Source organism: Lutjanus erythropterus, chromosome 1, assembly GCF_056507025.1.
Source record: "Lutjanus erythropterus isolate fLutEry1 chromosome 1, fLutEry1.hap2, whole genome shotgun sequence".
Classification (NCBI taxonomy): Eukaryota; Metazoa; Chordata; class Actinopteri; order Lutjaniformes; family Lutjanidae; genus Lutjanus; species Lutjanus erythropterus.
Window position 1 is genome coordinate 13,775,638 of NC_139317.1, and position 20,271 is coordinate 13,795,908.

A 20,271-nucleotide genomic window follows, 5' to 3' on the forward strand; every position below is an offset into this window, starting at 1 on the left:
GCAGCCACGTGTGAGGGAGAGCTGGACCTGGAGGAATACACCTCCTCCATCCTCGGATTCATCTCTAAGTGCACTGATGATGTCACCACCACCAAGACACTAACCTGCTACCCGAACCAGAAACCCTGGCTGAATGCTGAGGTCAGAGCTCTGCTGAAAGCCAGGGACGCTGCGTTCAGGGCAGGTGAGGCACCAGCGCTCAGAGAGGCGAGGAAAGAACTGACTGCAGGCATTGCAAGGGCCAAAGCCACATACGCAAAGAAAATCCAGGGTCACTTCACCACAAACGACCCCCGGCGCATGTGGCAGGGCATCAAGTGCATCACGGATTACAACACCAAGGACGCACAGTGCCCCAAGGACCCCTCCTTGCCAGACGCACTCAACAGGTTCTACGCCCGCTTTGAGGACCCTGACACCCCCCCCAGCACCAGACTTATACCACCACCCGGTGACACACCCCTCAGTGTGACCACTGCAGACGTGAGGAAGACCCTTCAGGGAATCAATCCCCGCAAAGCTGCAGGCCCCGACAACATCTCAGGGCGGGTACTGAGAGACTGTGCACACCAGCTGTCCGAGGTGTTGGCGGACATCTTCAACACCTCACTGTCACTGGCATCCGTCCCCACCTGCCTAAAAACTGCCACAATTGTCCCTGTCCCCAAGTGCCCCACAGTGACAGGCCTAAACGACTACCGACCCATAGCTCTCACCCCGGTCGTCATGAAGTGCTTCGAGAGGCTGGTCATGCCCCACATCAAGAACGCCATCGACGTCACTGTGGACCCCCATCAGTACGCATACCGGAAAAACCGCTCCACTGACGATGCCATCTCATCGGTGGTCCACACAGCCCTAACCCATCTGGAGAGCAAGAACTCCTACGCCCGCCTGCTCTTCTTGGACTTCTCCTCAGCATTCAACACCATCATCCCACAAACCCTGGTGCAGAAGCTCACCTCTCTGGGATTGAGTCCCACACTGGGGAACTGGGTCCTGGACTTCCTGACTGACAGACCCCAGACTGTCAGGATCCACAACACCGTCTCCTCCTCCATCACCCTCAGCACTGGCTCGCCCCAGGGCTGTGTGCTGAGCCCCCTCCTGTTCACTCTGCTGACGTATGACTGCTCGGCGAGACACCCCAGCTGTCATATAGTGAAGTTCGCGGACGACACAGCAGTGGTGGGACGCATCACGAACAACGATGAGTCCAAATACAGAGAGGAGGTGGAACACCTGGTGCAGTGGTGCAGAGAAAACAACCTCTGCATCAACGTCAAGAAGACCAAGGAGATGGTGGTGGACTTCAGGAAGGACAAGCACCCCCCCGCTCCCCTGTACATCGGAGGAGCAGCTGTGGAGGTGGTCTCCAGCTTCAGGTACCTGGGTGTGCATATATCTAACGACCTCACCTGGAGAACCAATACCTCCTGTCTGGTCAGGAAGGCCCACCAGCGTCTCTACTTCCTCAGGAAGCTGCGGAGAGCTGGACTTGGTAACTCAGTCCTGAGGAGCTTCTACCACTGTGCGGTGGAGAGCGTCCTCTGCACCTGCATCACTGTGTGGCATGGCAGCTGCACCGCTGCCGAGAGGAAGAACCTGCAGAGGGTGGTGAAGGCAGCACAGAGGACAGTGGGGAGCAGCCTTCCTACCACCCTGGACCTCTATACATCACGATGCAGGGGGAGGGCCCTTCGCATCATGAAGGACCCCACCCACCCCGCCCACCAACTGTTCCAGCCCCTCCCCTCAGGCAGGCGGCTGAGGAGCATCCAGAGCAGAACCACCAGGCTCAGGAACAGCTTCTTTCCCGAAGCTGTCAGACTGCTGAACTCGAGCCATGCTCTATAGACCCCACCCCCCCCAACTCTCTCCATCCCTCCCCACCACATACCTGCACCACACACACTTTACCGCACTAACTCACTTTACTAAACATGTGCTCTTAAAATACTTGCTCATGCGTGTTTCTCTTAGACCTAGCATTAGCAGTGCTGATCTCAGCCTCTTTATCCTTGTATCTATTAGTCTTACTTGTATATTTGCCTTACCGTATATTGTCTTGTGTATATTCTTCTCTTGCCTTATTTGCGCTCTTTAAATACTTTGTTTTTAATTATTTATGGCTCAATCCTGGACCCGAGTACCAATTTCGTACCATAAACTGTAAAGGTGAGCTGGTATGACAATAAAGTACCTTGAATCCTTGAATCCTTGAATCCAATATGCCTCCACAGTGTGGTTCTAGGCAGCACTCTGTGAACAGGTTTCTAAGTGGATCCTTTATAAAAGGTTCTATCAGGAACCAAAAAGGGTTCTCCTGTAGGGACAAGCTGAAGAACCCTGTCTTTAAGCGTGTACAGCCACACACACGGGGATGATGGTGTGAATTCTACATGGTCACATAGCTGTCTGTTTTAATAAAATTAAAATGACAACAAAGCAGGTGTTCCTCTTTGAATTTGGACTCATTCTGCTGTTCTGCGCTGAGCTCGCTGGGCACCGACGCCCCCGTCCACACTGTCTCCGTCTCTCTGGACGTACATGTGGAGGAGGAAGAGGCTGACAATGTGCCCAGGCTACAGGAGGAAAAAGTGAGGCGTCTTTCCTGAGCTTTAATCATAATTGGAGTTATCTGGTGTGTAATTTGTAGCTGGGTGGCACCTAAATAAAACCCCCTTCCGTCCTCCCACTCCTCACATTCACACAGACACATGTTAAGCTGCTGGCATCGCTGTATGAGGACACACGCAGCCTTTGATGTTCTCCTCTAGGATAGAATTGCGACTGCAGTGGGACACGACGTATAAACTGCGATCAATCTGGACTTGGTAGAGAGAGACGGCGTGCAGAGAGGCTCTTATCGGTGTACAGCTGTTTGATGTTATCCACAGCAACAGATAGTCGTTCCTCCCATAACCACCACACCACTGGCAGCTCCAGGAAGGACGCCGCCCTGATTTGAAAGTGGCTGCACCGCATTTCATCTACTCCTCAGCTTTTACATGCTCAGACTGTGATCTGTGTTGAGTTTTGTAACTTTTTAAAACTCTGTAATCATCCCATCGAAAGACAATATTGTTTTTTTCTTTTTGTCAAACAAACTTTTAGTCAGCAACAGTCCTGTTTATCCAAGTTTGGACTAGATTAGATTTGTTCATGCCAAATAAAAGTGAGTCATCCAAAAGTAGTTTGCATCAGTGCTGTGCCTTCATACTTACTGAGATCACATTAAAGGCTGCTACCAGTTGTCTTGTTATACAACAGAAAGTTGTGTAACAAACGGAAAAAAAGTCATTGTCTTCTTCTTAACAGTTAAGAAAATTATAGCTAAGATAAAACAAATTCCTAGTACACAGAGTTCTTTATGCAGAAACAGTGTCAGTGAAAACTGGAGAAAGGAAGAACCCATAATTGTATTAGTTGCATAAGCCTGTTTATCCAGATGAAAGACAGCTGTTACATGTAAACATACTGCAATGGAATTTAAGGGCGGTGGTTTAAGACCATAATAATGATATTAATAACATACAGAGATTTACTGTGAAAGTGCATAATTTTAACGAATATTAGACAAAACCAGACTAAAATGGAGCTGAATGGAGAATGAATATTGAACTCACATTCATCAGATTTACACAAAAGCTATTGTTTCATGTCTTACTTATGTAAATAAGTAACTGTCTGCTAAAACGTTTGCCATATCAACTTTATAGTGTTAATATGTCACTGTTGTATTTCCAGATTGTTCTCTTGCCTCATGAGTGACCAAAACAATTTATTAAAGTAAAAAAAAAACATGAAAAATGCCTTTTAAACACTTTTTGATCACATCCCCTGTCAGAATCTGCCACCAGAGGTTTCCAATTGATTATGAATCTGTCTCAATATAAAAAGTGCTGCCTCTGACATAAGCACACGAGACCATTTGCAAGAAGACTGGCTTACTGCCTGTGACCAGGTAACATTCTCCTCAGATCAGATGGAAAGAGGCAAAAGTCACAGTGAGTAGTAAGTTTGCCAGCAGGAGGAGATTTTTGCTCAGATAAATTTATTTTGGAAGGGGAAACAGGGGAAATTCTGCATTCCACTGCGTTTGTCCACAGGGGCCTCCAAAATAAACAAAATAGAAAATTTCCTTGTATTGGCTTTAACAATATATGCCAAATTTAAAAAAAAAAAAAAAAAAAAAAATCAATTTCCCTGTATTTTTATATCAAAGTCTAATCATGCTTTCTTCCAGTAAAACAAAATATGATGCATGCTTACTGTCTCTAAGCTAGAACCAAACAATTTATGACCAATAGCAGCATGACACCACCACCCACCATCAGTCAAAAGAAACCCTAACCTTTAGCGGCGCAGAGCTAAGAAAGCTAAAATTCATTAGTTAGCCAGCTAGCAACAGTGTGTCTGTTTGTCTTAGAGTTTTTGCCACCTCAAACCCTGTTCTGTTTCACAAAAATCCTGTGGTTACAAACCTGCTGGTTAGAATTTATTCACTCTGGGGAAAGTGGAATCTGTCCAGCTGTTTCAGCAGCCAGCTAACGTTAGCTACACAGAGCATATGATGGGTTGGGGCCCAGGCCTCACTGATTAATGCAATGAACAAAAGCACAACTTTATAACTTGTGCAAAATGCAACTTAATGACCCCTAAGAACATACATATTTTGTTTTTAAAGGATCGCTCTACTACTGTAGTGTCTCTTGAAAAAAACGTAATGTTAGAGTGAAGATTTCTGACCTTTAGCACCAACCCTAAACCACTTGTCTTTCTCTTTTCTCTCTCCTCAGGGCAGGAGAGCTTCAACTCGCGCTCCCTGGCCCTGCAGGCCCAGAAGAAGATCCTGAGCAAGATGGCGACCATGGTGGTGGCCAACATGCTGACGGACGACACCAGCAGCGAGATCTTGGACGAGCTCTACAAGACGAGCCGGGAGTTCACCAAGAGCAAGAAGGAGGCCCACAAGATCATCAAGGATGTCATCAAGATCGCCCTGAAGATTGGCATCCTGTACCGCAACCACCAGTTCAGCCCCGACGAGCTGGACACGGTGGAGCGCTTCAAGAAGAAGATGAACCAGGCGGCCATGACGGCGGTGTCGTTCTACGAGGTGGAGTACACCTTCGACAGGAATATTCTGTCAGAGCTCCTGCTGGAGTGCAGGGACCTGCTTCACACCCTGGTCGAGCAGCACCTGACCGCGCGCTCACATGCTCGCATCGATCACGTTTTCAACCATTTTGCCCACGGGGAGTTCCTGGCCGAGCTGTACGGGGACGGAGAGGAGTACAGACTCTCGCTGAGGAAGATCTGCAACGGCATCAACAAACTGCTGGACGAAGGAACGCTTTAACCTCTCACTCATGACCTCTTTCACCTCTAGCTCTTTCTCCTCCTCTCGCTGCCTCCTTCTATTTCCTTTTCACCGCTCACCCCTGACCGCTACCTTCTTTTCGCTCTCGTCTTCCTCTTTCTTCTTCATCCATTTCCACGAAGCTAGTTGTAACATCCTGCTGCTGCTGTGGTTCAGTGAGGGAATCTTTTAGACTGTCTTTCCACTCAGTGGATCATCGCTGCACGCCGGGACAGCCTCTATCATGTCGTATGCATTATAAGCATTCCAAGTCATCCCCTTCGTGTGCAAACGTGTACTGTACCAATGGCCAAAAAAAACATACATTAGTTATATTTGGATATGGAAGATAATCAGTGGTAGTAACAGTCTCTCTTTGTGTGTGTGTGCGTGTGTGTGCACATGTGTTTGTATGGGATTCGCTTGAATAATGTGTTTGTATATAAGACCAACTATGACATGGTGTGTGTATAATGTATCTGTGTCAATCTTCTCTACAAGGGTGTAACACTTGTCTTTTATTAAAGATTTCTTGTAAACATGATTTTGCAGTTCTTCTGACGACGACACCTCCGTGTAAGCCTGGAAAAGGAGGGATTGTTCTTTTTTTGGCAGTCATAGTGATAATTTCCTCTCATGACTCATTTCTTAGACAACATGTGAAGGAAAACAATGATTTGCATGCCTGGTAACCAGTTACTCTCACATTAAAGGGATAGTTTGGATTATTTGAAGCTGAGCTGTATGAGGTGCTTATGATAGTCAGTTTATTGCCTATAGATGCCGGTCGATATGCCCCCAGTAAGGAGAAGCAGAGAGGAGTACCAGCGCTGAAGCTAAGCCATTTGCTGCTGTGGACAGAGTCAGCATAAAAAGGTTCACCGAAAAAAATCAATATCAGAATTTTTTCAGCACTTAACTTATCCACCAGACAGTCTTTTGGGATGGAAGCCGTCAGACAATCTCTCTCCAAACCAACTAAACTCCACAGACAAAATCAATATTTTTACCTTGCAGAACATGAGAGCTGCTGATCTACCACTGCCTCAGTCTTTTAGTTTGTGTTACTGTGGGACTTCAGTGGTTTAAAAGGATACCTCAGATTCACCAAACTCTCACAATATGCAAGCAGTAGACCAGTAACTCCTGTGTGCTGCAAGATAAAATTACTGATTTTGTCTGTGGAATTTGGTTGGTTTGAAGAAAGCAATATCTGGCTTATATAATGGCGGATTCCCATCAGAAAAGGCTGTCTGACAGCAAAGTAAAACAGTTAAAGTATTCTAAATATAACACCAAACTTTTCCATGCCAAGGCTCCCAAATAACTTCAACTTATAGCAGGTGCCCCCCTTTTGCAAAATGTCATTAAAAATCCAAAGTCGACTGTTTTTGGAGGTGTCTTAAGGGAAGATTTGTTTTAAGTTGTGCAGAAGTTTACATTATTAAGATTTTTATTAGGTTTTCATAATTCTATTAAGAGTATCTAGAAGCAGAGAACACATTTGGGGCACTCACAGCCATTCTTACGCACCGCACCAAGTCCAGTCTTCATGTATGCTTCATCATACTTGTGAGTTTTCACTTGGCCAAGAGTTCTTCTGATCTTTTGTCAGCCATGCTGCTGGTCGGCTCGTCAGCGCTTTTCATTTTCAAAAGTAGGAGTACAGCAGCTTCTTCGCAGGTAGCAGCCCAAGACAGCAAGTAACATTTCAGTATATTATATTATATTAATATTATATTATATAATATATAATAAGTGATTTTCCTTTTTAAATGATTTTTTAAAACATTTTGCCACCTAGGCTCCAAAGGCCCCTACTGATTATAGTGTACACTTAAACTAATACAGATTATTTTAGGTGGACCTTTTTTATGTGTCTAAAAAACCTTTTGTTGCTGACCTTGTCCTCAGCAGTACATTGCGTAGCCTTTGTGCTAATGCTCCTCTGCGCTCCTCTAAAGTGGGGGCGTGTCGACGGCCATCTGCTGCAGCTAATACACTGACTATCAATAAGTATCTCATACAACACCACTTCAAATAATCTGAACTATCACTGTAATACCTCACATTTACTGAAATTAAAACAACTACAGACTTTGCCAGTCTTTTAAGGGGAAACAGCCACCATGACAGAAAAAGCATGGATGGATCGTATCTGGAAAATAAGCCACAAATGGTGCATTAAAGCTACTACTTTCCCGTCCATTTGGCCCACATGCACACCAGCCATAAATTTCCTCATTTTGAAATGAGCAGGAAAATCAGTGATTTGTCATTTCTGGTTCATTAGATGCCCTCTGGTCTATCCTGCTCTCCAGTCCAGGAAAACATATTACTGGTGGCTTGGTGTGGCTCCAGCTGAATTTTCTTGGCAGCCAGTGGAGAAGAAGTCCAGTTTTATGCCTCTGTCTCCTTGTAGAAACACTAAACAGACAGACCACCCACCCGTTGGACCTCCATTTGCACTCACGTATACTCACTGTCAGGCAGACTCACATCCATCAAGTTAGTTTAAATGCTGTTAGACATTAAGAGAAAGGTGAAGATTTATGACATTAATCGTAAACTTCATTTACTTCTATTGAACCTTGTTCCTTTTATCTCCTGCTTCCTGAATCAGACAGTCTGGACACAAGTGAGAGATAAAGTGAGTTAAACACGAGTCAGAAGTTCTGGTTAGAGAGCTGAACACACATGTACACCCACATTTTTTAAATGTTTTGGGTTTGATTGCAGCAGGATTTTTAGAAGCAAATATGAATTTTTTTTCTTTTTTCTTACCTAGCCTCCAAATCCAGCAGGAAAAGTAATGGTGGAATGTAACCAAGTACATTTACTCAAGTACTGTACTAACAGGGATAGTTCGGCTGTGAAGTGGGGCTGTTTGAGGTACTTATTAAGAGTCAGTGTATTACATTTTCATAACTTTACCTTGCCATCAGACAGCCTTTTCCAACTGGAAAGCCCTGTCATATAAATCAAATATTGCTCTCTCCAAACCAACCAAACTCCATTTGCAAAAACAGTGATTTTACCTCACATAACACAGTCAGTTTTTGGTCTACTGCTGCCTTGATCTGTTAGTTTGTGTGTGTTATTGTGTGATTTGGGTGTTTTGAAAGTCTAGTTTGGATTCACTAAAGTCACACAATAGCACAAATAAATTAACAAATCAAGGCAGTGGTAATGCAGCACCTCCTGTGTTCTGCAAGATAAAATTACTGTTTTTGTCAAAGGAGTCTGGTTTAGAGAGAGAGCAATATTAGGCTCCTATAACAGCTGTTTCCCATCAGAAAAATCAGTAAGTGACCAGCAGTTCTGATTATGACACTTGACCTTATAAGTAATCATAAAATGTGTGATGATTATCATTATTATTAATAATAATTATGAATATTTATGAATGCTTATGACTAATTATGTATTGCTATAAGCAGCTTATAGGTATGTTAATAATTCATTGTAGACATGGACGTCATAGAAAGTGCTACCAGAAGAATGGTCAAAATTGAAGCAGCTTGGCATGTCAGCATGCAAGATATGTTGACTTTTACTCTCTGGAGTGGGTCAAGCTCTAAAAATGTTGGCCACTACAATTCCCATAATGCAACCAATAGCATCTTTAAACCCAAACTGCCTGGTATGAACCCTCTTTCGTACTCCATGCCCTGAGTTTGTAACAGTGAAGTAAAAATAGCCCTTAAAACATCATTAGGGGTCATTTTCTCAGACTTGACGAAGTTCCTCCAGAGCCACAGATGACATTTTACAAGCGTTTTCTGAAGTGCAGTATAACAAGACCACACACACACACAAACAAAACAAAAAATACACACATCTTCTCACACATCGCAGAGGGCTGGCAAACAGAAACAGACCATGGCTTCATAAACTCCCAGAGCTGCCACCCAAAAAGGATCAGAGGATGAGGAGGGAGTCAGCTGCATCATCACTTCATGTCAGCTGGTGATAACGCTGCTGGGAGGTCACATGTTTGATCCCCACCGCAGGACATCTGACCTTTCAAAATGTCCTTGGGGAATACAGAGACGTAGCGGCTCGTTCACTGTAACGGCCTGAAGGTGGTAAAATGTAAAAATAGTACATCTAGTCAAGCTGTGAAAATGATAACGGACGAAATTATACACCAAGATTTGGCAGTGTAACACATGTTCAGTGGCACTTTACCAGCAATTAAATTTAATTCAATTTGCATGAAGGATTTTTGCTTGTTCTGTCTGTTTTGTACATTTTTAAACCTCTTTCCTTTTTAATTATGGTTCCATGTAACTTCTCCATCCACTCCAGTGTGTTTAAGCGGAGAGCATGGACCTCTAGTGGTGAAGTGACTCCTCACACACATTAATACTTCAGTGATGCTCTCAAGCTGACAGATTGCACTCACACAAAACAGTGTGTCTAATTAGAAATGAAGTGGCTCATATCACTATTGTTTTAAAGGCCTCTCGCTGTGTTACAACTGTTTTTTTTCTCTGTTCAAATGGAACAAAGAAACCGCTTCAAGCAGAGCCTATTTACATGGGCCTGGTGACCACAGATAGTAATCTGAATAGAGAAAGGATCAATGTGTCCACACACAAAGGCTTGTTTGTCCCAAATAACCATAGGATTTCTTGGAAAACACTGAACAAATAAAGCATCCTCAGCGTAGTTTTTGACCGGGCCGTGGATGGATGAAATATCAAAAAACCCCTCCCTCCCTCAATTTCCTCTGGAATGAATCCTGAAGGCAGCGCTGCAGTCTTTGAAGACGTACAAACAGTTTGTCCTCGGGTCTGATGTACAAAGAGAATTCATGACCTTCCATCCCCTGCCTTGTTTCTCTGGAGACAGATCCTGTTTGGACCTTCACAGCACAGAGTCAGAGGGGTTTTACACACAACAGGAAGAGACAAATAAATAACATATCAGCAGTGACAGTGACTCACATTTTTATGTTTGTTTTCCCACTGTCACACAACTACAGCTGTATGTCAGATCACTAATAAGGCTGGGGGGGGGGTTCCCCATGAAATTTTGTATGTCACTTTCCTGCATTCTGCTGGATTCTGCACCAAATTGTGCTTTTTATGCATCAATATAAAAGTCCTATTCTAATTTTCACTACGGGATGATCCTGTATTACGTGGGATGTGTGGCAACCCTGGAAACAATGATAAACTTCAATCATCAACCCTCCAGAAACGCTGAGCAATGTTTTAAATGGCGACTGCTGAAACAACTAAAAGGGAAACTCCACCGATTTGACACATCAAAGTCTTGGTGAGTATGACTGCGTATGTGAAAAAAAAGTTGTAAAGCCTTAAAATTGCCTAAATTGCTTCAAGTGATGTCACTTGAATACAATAATCTGGGGATGTGGGGTTAAAAACAAATGACAACACTCCTCATCCCTGCTTGAGGCTAGCAGCCATAGTTGCATTGTGGGTAATGTAGGTACTGCACAGCATAAAATGATGATGACTCTGCTACATATGTTTTTCAAAACATCCTCTCCACTAAAAAATGTGTTTTTCTTATTTTTATGCCTCTGAAAATGACTGACCTTGGCTATACTGACTAGTATTTTTGCAAAGTTTGTTACTAGACAGATGTTTGTGCACTTCTCTAAAAATCTGATATACAAATCTACAACATGCAGGCTAGATTTGGTACATAATAAGTTTGGAAGCCAGTCACTGTCTAATATGCAAATGCCACCTGCAAAGAAACCTGAAACCTCCAGTACAGAACAGTCATAGCATTAGCTGCATCAGCTACTGCCAGTCACAAGCTAACAAACGACAAAAACAAATACAAGATGCAGACTACATTTACCATTCTGACAGACTGCTCATCAACAACAGACTCCTCATCTTAATCAGGGTGTGACTTGAGGCTCAGACATGTTTGGCTGAGTCTCTATGAAGTTTCCTCTAATGCTAACACTTGCTATCTTGATGCACGCCGCTCTGTCACCGGTGCAGCGCTGGTGAGCGGGATACAAGGCCTGATCCAGAGTTCCTCAATGTAAGAGTCAGAGTTGATGTTCTTCCTGCCTCTTTTCAGACGTTAATGTTAGGCTGTTAGAGTACAATGTTAAATACGCCAAGTACTCTTCAACTATATCAAGTGGGCTGTGACTGTGCATTTATCATACAGCAATGAGCAATGATGGTAAGTGTAACGGTCATGAAGTCATACTACAGCACATATTTTCCCAGTAAAAGCTTCACAACATGGCTGAAACTATGCAGACGTCCAAATGCAACAAAAATATTTAATCATTCAACATCATATTCCAAAACCTCAAGATTTTAGAACCTGGTTGCACAGATTTGACCCCATTCAGCAAGAAAAGCGTCAGTGAGCTCAACCCGCTGACGTTGGTTTCTTCCACACCACAAACCCTTTTCTTTATGGACCTGGCTTTGTGAACGGGCGCATTAATGAAACAGGAAAAGGCCTTCCTCCCCATGGGTAGATTACCAAACAAGCTGACCAGAGCCAGGCTCGGGCCCAAGGCCTCGATGGGCCACTAAACTAGAGCTACTGCATGAAGTCACTGCTGTTAACTTTGCATTTTTTATCGTACAGTCAAAGCTCAGTCATCCATGTCAATAACAGAACCCCAAAAGTCCTGCTGACAAACTGAAGGAATGGCCAAAACATTCATTTTTATGAGTCTGTGCTCAGGAGCCCATTGTCTCATAATCTGCCTGTTTCTTCTGAAACTGTTACCATAACGATGAAAGCTCACTGTTGTCTAAAGTGTCATTATTTGCTTCTGTAATGTTCAGTGTTGGGCACGTTACTTTGAAAAAGTAATGACTTGGGCTCCGCCGCCGACGCCATGATGATACCAGTCTTGTAAACAGACACGCCCACACAGCCTATCTTCTCCCGTCTCCCCACTGACACACACACACACACACACACACACACAGCAAGATTCAGGACTACACGACTCTGGCTGCAGCTCAGTCTCTAGCCGAGACTACACAAAAAATAACGTAAAATAACGGAGTAACGCATCATGTAGTAACATTAACTGAGTTACTGAATTTAAAAAATAATGCGTTAGATTACTAGTTACTGCAAAAAATAACGGTCCCAACACTGGTAATGTTACAATTCAAGTAAATCCTAAGAACTGAAGGGCCGGGCTTTCTCTCACTATAAACTATGAAAAACAACTCCAACAATTACAACTACACAAAAGTGTGTGTACAATAAAAATACTGGTGAAATGTTGTGCTAAGAAACTGCCAGCTTTTATGTTAGCTTCACTAGTTTCTCTCGTCTGCACATGATTTATTCACAATAACTAACTCTTCACCTGATTGGGCTAATTAACAAATAAGTATTCACTAACATTATTGAATCCTCTTTATTCTCATACAAATCATTCTGACATCGATGGCCTGTCATCAGCGCTGTTCCATTTTTAAGTTTATCAGTGATTAGTGATATTTACTAATATCTTGATATTAGCAGACTATATCATTATGGTCTAGTTTGTTTAACCACTGCAGCAAATATGTGCATCTGTGTGAAATGTACAGTTTTATTAAAAGCCTCAGTTCATCACAAACTGTGCTGCATTCAGTGAACACATGATGGCAGTGTACTCACTGCTTCCTCTAGCCGACACAGGCCAGTAATGATTTTGTTGATAATGAATTACTTCTGTGCCTCAACAATGTCAGTTTATATAAAAGATACCACAAAAATAAAACATTAAGTATTTAAATAAAAAGAAATCTGTTATAATCTCTCACCCATACACAGACTGAAACTAGGCAAAACTTGACTGAGACAAAAAAAAAAAAAAAAAAAAAAAGCAGTTGAAGACCAAATGAAAACTAAACTGACTGAAGGGACTAAAATGTGTCTAATAAAATATTTAGGCCAAATGACTTAAACATCATAAAACCACCACATTGGATTAAAGCTTATACTCCACAAGTTTTCATTATTCTGAATCATTTCTCACATACAGCTTCATTCTTTTCCTTTTCAAAGCTAAACCATAAATGGATATCTACTTCAGTGAAGGAAAACTTGACAGACTTTATTTTAACAAAGATTAAAGACCAAGTCAACGGCTAAATCTCCCATGAATGACACAGTGTTTCTGTGGCTAAGATTATGTTGCTGTTGAATGCTAACAAAAAAATAAAACAAGCAATATAATTGTTTTATTTATGAGGAGATGGGCCAATTTTAATAGTTAGGCTAGTGCACTAATGGACATTAAATTATCTGAGACTTTGAACAAAAAGAAAAAAACCCTGTCGGCCATGTTTAAACCTTCCTGTATATAATCATTTCCTCACTGGAATTTAAATTAATCTATTGTTAGGATGTGTTTTTATTTGTATATTAGAATATTTTGGGTTTTTTTCTTCATTTAATTTAAACTGTTCTCATAATTGTCTTTTCCGCCCACAGCTGGCATTAAATTCAGATTGATTATGTGTTTGTCTGACCCTGCCTTTTGCCTTTGCTTGAAGAATAAATTTATAGTATCATTTCACCAGAAGATGGAGTGCCTTATTTTTTTTTTCCCACACAACTTTACATTAAGCAAGATTTCCTTGGTATTTTTGCCTTTTCACATTTCAGCTTTTTCTTCTTTTTTTTTTTAAGAAGACAGTAAAAGAAACCATCTGGTGCTGTGTCTATAAGAGGAAAATAATGTGGAAAAAGACAACAATTAGAGCCAAACCGGTTGTTTACAAGAGATGTTTTTGGTATTAGAGGTCAGAAGGTCCTTGTGAACATCATGCGCCTCAGGGGTGGAAACTGACTGATAAAATCTTTTCTTTTTCTTTTCTTTTTCTTTCTTTTTTTTTTTTTTTTTTTTTTTTACATAATGAATCGTGTTGTTTCCATGCTGGCATTTTGTCAAGGGAGAGAAGTGGGTGTAATTACAGCTTTTACACACCGGGTGTCAGTAGTGTGCTAGATTTGGTGACAGCCTGAGTTGAGACAGACAGAAAAGATCAGTAAGAAAAATCAAATATGAGGGACTGGTGATAAATAAAGTCGGATAAATCTGCTGCACCTCCTCTGACTGCCCCCTGTGCTGATCTGTTTCCTGATTCTGATTCTTCTCTCTGCTCCGGGTGGTTACATGATATTCCTCGGAGGTGTCCTTCGGTGGACTCAGGATCTGACAGGCCGCCTCTTGGCAGAGCTCCTGTTCTGAGACTGCTGAGGCAGGCAGAGGGCAGGAAGTACACTCATCCCACTGAAGGTGGCAAACATCCCATCCTGCACTGCACAGGGCACAAACACCGATGATGGGGCAGAATTAACTCCACCATCTTGAAGCCTCACCACTGTGTGGGCAAAATGGCACGTTTTAATATTTAAAGATAATGGTTCAGCTTTTTTTTTAAATTACTTTCCTCTTCTTTTATTGTTTTAACGCAAGTGTCATATTCCTTTTTACTGGTCAGTTGCTATTTTACTTTTTTATTCCAATATGTTGTTATGTTTTTGAACACATTTATTATCTATGTGTTTGTTTAATTTGTGTTTTCTCATGTCTAATGTTGTATCCTCACACTATTCTTTGTGGCTGCTTACACTCTGTGCAGTACGGCACAATGTGCTATAAAAAGAAAGAAAGTTTTGCTTGCTTAATAAAGTGAGACTTCATATTATTAGTAGAAATGAATGAAGATACCTACTGTGATATTACATCGTTAATTATCTTATTTTTTATCTTATAAAAGGACCACTACTGACTGCTGCATTGTTTGTTTTTCAGTTGTACATAAATCAAGCATTCATGCCAACTTTTGCTACATATATTTTATTTTATTAAAGTAATAAAGCAGAATAACTATGTTAAAAAGAAAAATGAATTTAATATGAACAAAAAAAAATGCTATACACATTAGATTTATCATTTAAGAATTTTGTTTAAGTGGTGATTTTTTTTTTTTTTTTTTTTATTGTAATCATGATTTTGTACCTCGAGTTTTTGATATGGTTACATCCCTCAGCCCTATATAAAATATCTTTATGCTGTTCACTGCTGTAAATGTTTCGTTTGCAGTCCTGCATCCTTTGTGAACATCTAATGAGACTGAAAGCTGATCTGTCAGTGTTGTTAAGCATCCATTATGTATTCTGTTATAAGCAGAATACAGAATGGAGTGAATATAGTGCTGCTGCTTGATAAATGTTGGATATGTTGTGTTCTGTCTTTCCTGGCCTTCACTCACCGAAACCGTCCTCAGGACAGAGCAAGAAAAAGGGAAAACAAGAGCATGAAGAAAGCTGCAGAGAGAGTGCATTAAAAGGAGAAAGACCCTGGAGGAAAGTGCAGCCAAATGCTGCAAAATGTACAGATGTGTTCTGGAGAAAAGAACTTCGAGCATAGTTGTTGTTGAAAGGAAAAAACATGTACCCTACTAATAAACTACCATTCCTGACCCAGTTTAATATATATATAAACTAACTAATAAATATCATCAGCGCTTATTCATGCTGCGTAGGAAAGCAGGGGATGTGTGTGAAAAATAAAAATAAAAATGCTGAAAATATGGAGCACCGTGCCCTTTTCTGTCAGGTGATACCTCCTGTTACTCAGAGCCAGTCCAGTCAGAGCTCTCTGAACACTCCAAAAGTTACTGAAACTAACTTTGGGTGGTTTTTTTTTGTTTTTTTGAAGCGATATTTATAGTAAGAACACTAAAATATATGTTAGTGAAAAGAAACATTTCTACACACCCGCTCCCGTGAACGTGGTCTGTTGTGGACGTGTGGAGATTGGCCTGGATTTTGGTTTATAATGCCAGTAGAACATGTTGAACATGCCCACAGCTCACCCACACACGTGTTTTCATTTATGTTCCTTGATGAGACGTCTTCTCAGGACTGTGTGGACGTCTACAAACAGTAAAAAAAATACCCAGAGCTTTTTGTTTTCCTCCTCGCTCTCCTGTTAGTTTTGTTGCACCTTGCACAGCTTCAGCCTGACTCTAACCCACCAGAATGATTCAAAGCCCCTGTGTGGATATGGCAAGAATGTAATTAAAGTATCAAAAGTAAAAGTATTCGATTACGAAAAATGCTGCATGACACCATGTCCAATATGTATTTTTTGTGTTGGTTGAGGTGGAGCTAATTTTTTGGCTGTTTTATAAAAGGCTGCAACCAGCAAATCGTGGAAACGTGACATAATTTTTGCATTAAACTTAGACTTTAACAATTAATCCATTATGAAAACAGTCAGATTTTTCTGATAATTGACTGACACACTAATTGATTACTCATCTAATCATTCAAAAGTTTTTATTGTTTACAGTTTTTACCAAGTTCTTCATGTGTTTGATAAAGTAACTATATCTCTCAGATAAATGTAGTGGAATAAAAGTACAATGTTTCTCTCTGAAATGTTATGGAGTAGAAATAGAAATAGAAAAGTGTCAGAAAATGGAAATACTTGAGTAAAGTGCTGATACTTCAAAGTTGAATTTAAAGGGATAGTTCACCTAAAAATGAAAATTCAGTCATCTACTCATGCTCATGCTGTTTGAAGGTCAGGTTTGGTTTTTGAGTTCACAAAACATTACCGGAATTTTGCAGGAAAACAACGTTGCATTTTCGTTTGCGCATTGTCATAACACACACGCACACGCATTTCAGACAGTGTGCACGTGCACGTGAACGTGGCTCCAAGCTAAGGATCTACAGTGAAGATTCAGGCTAAAACATGGTGTTACATTCCTGCATGGCAGACAGTCATCATATTATATTTCACTGGACGTACCTAAAAGCAAGCTGAACAGTAAAAGATACATAAACACAATCAACTTAATGGATCACAGTCAGTGATGCCAACAATACTAAATCATAACTGGGTGAAAGCAAACAGAACTTCACTCCTACATACTGTGTGGGGGACAACTGACAGTAAACAACATTATATCATATTTACTCTGCAAGAAGAGAAAAAAGTTTTGTGAAGTGAAGATTTCTTCTCAGTTTACTGCTTGTTATAATTACACACAAATGTGTAGTGTGAAGTGAAACAACTCCTCTTCTTGTCACAGCACTGTCCAGGGTGCATTTTAATCTCACGCATAAGGCTTCATCAACCAGAGGATTAACAGCAACATGCCACATCATCTAAATCATATGTCCTAATGCTACAAATGACAGTCTGCTGTGGAGGGATATGTTCATGTTGTGTAGATAACAAGCTTTGTCATCATGACATTTGACTTTAGGGGAGATCAGGGGCAATTATAACATTTCTTCTCTTTTTTTTCCCCCTTCATAAATCACAGATTATCCTACTTGAAATATCTACTGATACATCAAACATATATACGCAATAATTAAAAATAAAATTGATATATTCTTACTAATAAGGACAAGAGTATAATATTTAATTTAAAGCAAGAATCAGAGTGATTGGGGGCAATTGCAGAAGTGAAAAAATAAGATGTATCAGCCCACTGTTATCTCAAGTAAGAGCTCACCTCAAAGTAATCAGATTACTGTTTTAGTATCATTTGGGAAAAGGTTCAATTACTTTTTGATGCCAGGCATTGTATGCATTCAAAGCATTGAACTGAGTCAAAGGTCATTTTAGATTTAACTTTAGTGAAATATGTTTGTTTTCTAACAGAAAGGTATGTCAACACGGTCAAACAAGGTGCTTATATTGGGGCTATGTGACTCAAGGCCAACTGACCTTTACTCCTGTCCCGCCCCTTTTTGCTCTCTGCTCCAATGACAGATGAGCAAGCTTAGTACCTCAGTCAACTTTCTCCATTTCCTGTTTCCTAGATATGCTATGTGCTAGACTTGTCTGTGTTGAGAAGAAAACAAAATTTGAAGAAGGTTATAAGATGTGGACCTGTAAAAATGACCTACAGTATATTTCACATCTTAAATTAGCTAATTTTAGCAAAATGCTAGCTACAGCACATAAATCATTAGCTAGCAAGTGAGCTCGCATTTTACTAACAAAAGCCAACTAGGTAGCTAGTGTAATTTAGCTCACTAGCTAAGATTGTGACCTTATATGTCCGAGACCCCTGCGGAGTCTTCAGGGTTACTGCAAAGAGTTACTACCAAAACAAAAACACAAACAAACAAACAAACAAAAACATTTCACTTACACAACACTGACAATAGGCTATCCATGAATCCTTGTGTAATCACATGAACTAGCTATCCTACTAATCACAACACCTATCCATCATGGTGAACTAGTTAGCTAGTTATTATTGAAATATTTTGGCAAATTATCTGTATTGTTATGCCAAATGTGCAGACACTATGAGGCACAAAAGATTGTTTATAACTTCACAATCAAGACACTCTGACAAACTCTGCACCTCAGAAACCACGGGGAAGGTGCAGAGGGTGAAACTAACACGGCTAACATTAACGATGCTGCTAACTTATTAGCTATAGGTAAACGAAATTAAGAGAAGACCCCCAAAAAATTTAATGCAATTTATGTGGTAGGGGGTCCCTGCTCCATCTCTCTAACAGGTAATCTGTCCCTGCTCTAGCTCGTTTCTGATTGGAGGAATTGAGTGTGTTACAACTGGCCCCTGTTACCCGGTCTACCCCCTTAAATCTGACACGTTTTTTTTAACATGACTTTACAAGACACCACATGCTATTTGAAAACATTTCTGTGAAAATTATAACAACTTTAGTATAATTCAGTTAGGAGTAGAAGACCTTTAAGAAAACAAATGATTCTTCTTTACTCTCTGCTTTTGTGCAACTCTAATAAAAGAACCGGGAAATTAAACCACTTTATTTTGTTGGGAGCCTCACTTTGGGAACTGAATGGGCCGCTGGAAACTGAACCTAATAACACCTGAATCATCCACAAGACACGCACGCCTACATCTAATTAGGGAGACGCTGCGCTTATGAAAGCAAAGTGGTCATAAAACCGGCCTCATATATCTCCTTCTTTGTTTATGTGTCTAATTGTTTGCCGTTTTAATAACGGTTGCTATTGACCGGCCAGTGGAAGATCTACGGCCATGACGCACGTTGTGCGTGACGCACAAAGGGGCGGATTTTCTGCCCCAACGCTGCGAGAAGTATTGAACTCAGCACCTTGTTTACTCTGCTGTGCACTTGGCAACGTTACGGGTTAAGACTTAAGTTAATAACATTAATGTGGCTTACAAAGTCGTTTATATGTATGGAAAAAAAAAATTAATGGAAAGGCGAAAAACGTGCACAGGCCTTTGATCTTTGTTTTTTTAATGTCTCTTATCTTGCTCCTTTGTGCGCTTTTTTGTTGCTTTTGTTTTGTTTTTATTTTCATATATCCTTTTCTGATTTTCAGTATGACTCCTGTATTGTTTCCTGTTTTCGTCCCTAACTTGTTTTGTCTATTCTAAATTAAGTTTATTAAAATTGTAAAGATAGATAGATAGATAGATAGATAGATAGATAGATAGATAGATAGATAGATAGATAGAACAACAATAAATAATACATTAGTGAAGGAGCAACACAAACAAGAAGAAAAACTGAATAATAAGAACAACACAAAAAAGAGGAAATCCAACAAAAACATTACCAATATAAACAAGAGTAAATATCAAAGGTAGAAACAACATATGCAATTTAAACAATAAACAGACTCAACGGTTGAGTTTTATACTGTTTTACATTAAAAATCTTCACTCCACACAAATTCTACTTAATTAAAAAAAAAAAAATCTTATGCAATTTAAAGTTTTTGGGTTACAGGTTACATTTTAACTCCAGCTCAAACATCAGCTGAACAGTCTTGGCGAGCTGGACACTTTTTGCAGTGTTCTCCTCCTCTTCCTCCCCCCCCCCTCTCCTCCTCCTCCTCCTCCCGCTCTGTAAAGACATGAGGGGGCAGGTCC

The 20,271-nt window shown here is 40.8% G+C and overlaps 1 protein-coding gene across 1 annotated transcript in view; it reads left to right on the forward strand.

Annotated features, from left to right (window-relative positions):
• tnfaip8l3 (tumor necrosis factor, alpha-induced protein 8-like 3) overlaps positions 1-5,909 on the forward strand; it is a 42,216-nt gene extending 36,307 nt beyond the window's left edge. Inside the window, exon 2 of the mRNA XM_084711531.1 lies at positions 4,803-5,909. Coding sequence (XP_084567657.1) covers positions 4,803-5,365 — 563 coding nt within the window. The 3' untranslated portion in view covers positions 5,366-5,909. The remainder of the gene's footprint in view (positions 1-4,802) is intronic.
• Positions 5,910-20,271: the final 14,362 nt, after the last annotated feature.